The 2,602-nt window shown below is 43.5% G+C and overlaps 1 protein-coding gene across 1 annotated transcript in view; it reads left to right on the top strand.

Moving 5' to 3' along the window:
• The window catches only part of LOC101845913 (solute carrier family 28 member 3), a 33,850-nt gene that overhangs the window by 28,954 nt on the left and 2,294 nt on the right, over positions 1-2,602 (top strand). The window contains exons 10-11 of the mRNA XM_005096156.3: positions 370-538; positions 1,544-1,669. Of these exons, the coding sequence (XP_005096213.2) occupies positions 370-538; positions 1,544-1,669 (295 nt within the window). The remainder of the gene's footprint in view (positions 1-369; positions 539-1,543; positions 1,670-2,602) is intronic.

Raw genomic sequence — 2,602 nt, 5'->3', positions numbered from 1 at the left:
TATCTATCTATCTATCTATCTATCTATCTATCTATCTATCTATCTATCTATCTATTTCTATTTATCTATATATCGCCCATCGAGTCAATGGGTGTGACTGGTGGGATCTTTATTGAAGGGGTGAGTTTGAGTCTATCAGGAGTGTACCGTCGAAATCGTCCAAGATTGTCACCCAGTACGGAGGAGACACACAGTTTTTTTTAGACATGTGGGCGTCTTGGCCGGTGTCATGATGTTATGGGTGTTCAATAAGTGTTTATCCTGACAATGAAAGAAGCAGTCTATCTATCTATCTATCTATCTATCTATCTATCCATCTATCTATCTATCTATCTATCTATCTAAGTTTGTTTTGGTTTCATGTTCCAGGCAATACACGGGCCTGATGGACGCCGCCCAAGCCGGTGCGACTAACATGCTGGCACTGGTTGGCAACGTTGCTGTGGTTGGCTTTGCCTTTTTCACCGCCATCTCTTGGATAAACCACACCCTTTCTTGGATTGGTGACCGCGTTGGGATTCGCAAACTCACAATTGAGGTTAGTACGATAATTACAGTAGTAATGAAAGGAAAACAGCGGAAATGCAGAGCTTCGATTCACCCCACTGACATGCAAGCACTGCGACAGAATCTGCACTTCAAACGTAGGAATTACATGTATTAGGAAGATTCAGCCATGAAAGAAGCTGCATGAAGACAACAGTGAGACCATGTTAAGCTAAATTTACCGTCTGCATAGGCTAAAAGAGCCACACACACACACACACACACACAATAGTTATGATACTGGAACCTGCTCAAGAAGAGCATCCATTTGTAGTCGGAGAGGACAGTGGTTTTCTTAGACAGGGGGACGTTTTGGATAGTGTCATTATGATACTACATGGAAAATGCAAAGGGTGCGTGTGGGACTGGGAGGGTGGTGGGGGGGGGGCATTTGTCACTTGGACAGGTGATTGCCTATGATAGGTGGCCGTAAGAGCAGGATCGGCTGTATTATCATACACAAATAAACAGACAGACAGATCAGAGGACATAAGTTAACAAAAACCAAGGACGTCGATGTTGCCTCACTACAATAGGACGGACGTCTGTGGTGTAGCGGGTAAGTGTTTTTCAGTCGATTGCACAAGACCCGAGTTCGATTCCCGTAAGGGGAGAATTTTTGACATCATCTTGGCCTTTCTGGTGGGACGTTGTATCCTTCTGACCTTGGCTTGGCATTGACAGGCTGTGTTGAATCCCACCTCCTTAATGATCTAAACTGTGTCGACGACGGGGAAAGCAATCTACATTTTTTTTAAAAGCAGTCGGTTATTCCGATATTCTGAAGCACTCCTCAATATTCCTTGTTTTGTCCACATACGAGTTGTTATCCTCATGTCTTTACATGAAATACAAAGATTCTTTACCGCATTATTCAGAAGTGACATAAAAACAGAGATTGCCAGTTTAGAGTGGTACTGGCAACATAGACTGGCACAATATATTATGACGGCTCAAACAATACAATCATAATTCTCAACTTTTTCTTTTTCCTCAGCTCATTTCTTCATATGTCCTGTATCCCGTTGCCCTCCTCATGGGAATCGACCCTTCGGATTGCCGCAACGTAGGCATGTTGCTGGGCTACAGAATAGGCATAAACAACATCATTGCCTTCTTCAAGGTTTGTAGACTGACGGACGTCACTTGCGGTGGCCTAGTAGTTAGGCTACCGGACTCGTTATCGTGAAGTTGCAGGTTCGGGGGTTCGAGCCGCGGGCTCGATGTTGTGTCCTTGGGAAAGGCACTTTACTCAAATTTTCCTCACTTCACCCACTTCGGAATGGGTACTCAGCCAATGACAGCAAAAGATCGTGTCAGTATATTAGTGATTTAGCGCCTATAAATGGCTGCTGGCACTGTATGCTTCCCAGGAAGTTGAGATTGCTTCATAATGCTCTCAGGTCTGCTTGGGTTATAGTTTAGAAGCTTGCTGATGAGTGAGGACTTGCGCTATACAAATGCTATCTATTATTATTAGTTGGCAATTCGTGTTAGTACTATTGAAGCATTGTTCTGTCACGGTGTAAAGCAGTGGTCTCTCAAACTTTCGGTCCGCGGGTAAATTCATGCCCCGAGAACGTTTTTTTGTGGTCCCTAATTGACCTCATAGTTTGGTGATAATACACTATCAGAATGTTTTTCGCGCATGGACCTTTTAGCCGAAGTGTGAGTTGAAAAAAGTAGGTAAAAAGAAGCCAATGTTCTGAAGAACTTTTCATGTTGAGAACTGCTATTGATTAAGTTGGAGAAGATTAGATAAGTAGTAATCATTGAAACACTTGAAACCTGATTTGTGTGGAATATGTGACGCGGTCAAGGTTCATACAGACTCTACCCCCAGAAGCCCCTTGGTTTATTTGAGTTGGAGACCTGCAGATGACCCGAGTTCAATTCCTGTGAGCGGAGTGGAGAGACGGCTTATCTCGGTCTTTATGCTGGGTCGTTGTGTTTCTCTCAGACCGGATTAGCCCCTCATCTGATATGCAGAGTCGAAAAATGCCTCGGAGATTATGTAAATTGTGTCGATTACAGAAAAATGTTGGGCTTTTTTTTT

Source organism: Aplysia californica, unplaced genomic scaffold, assembly GCF_000002075.1.
Source record: "Aplysia californica isolate F4 #8 unplaced genomic scaffold, AplCal3.0 scaffold00122, whole genome shotgun sequence".
Taxonomy (NCBI): Eukaryota; Metazoa; Mollusca; class Gastropoda; order Aplysiida; family Aplysiidae; genus Aplysia; species Aplysia californica.
Note: the sequence above shows the minus strand (reverse complement) of the source record. Positions and strands in the feature narration are given on the sequence as shown.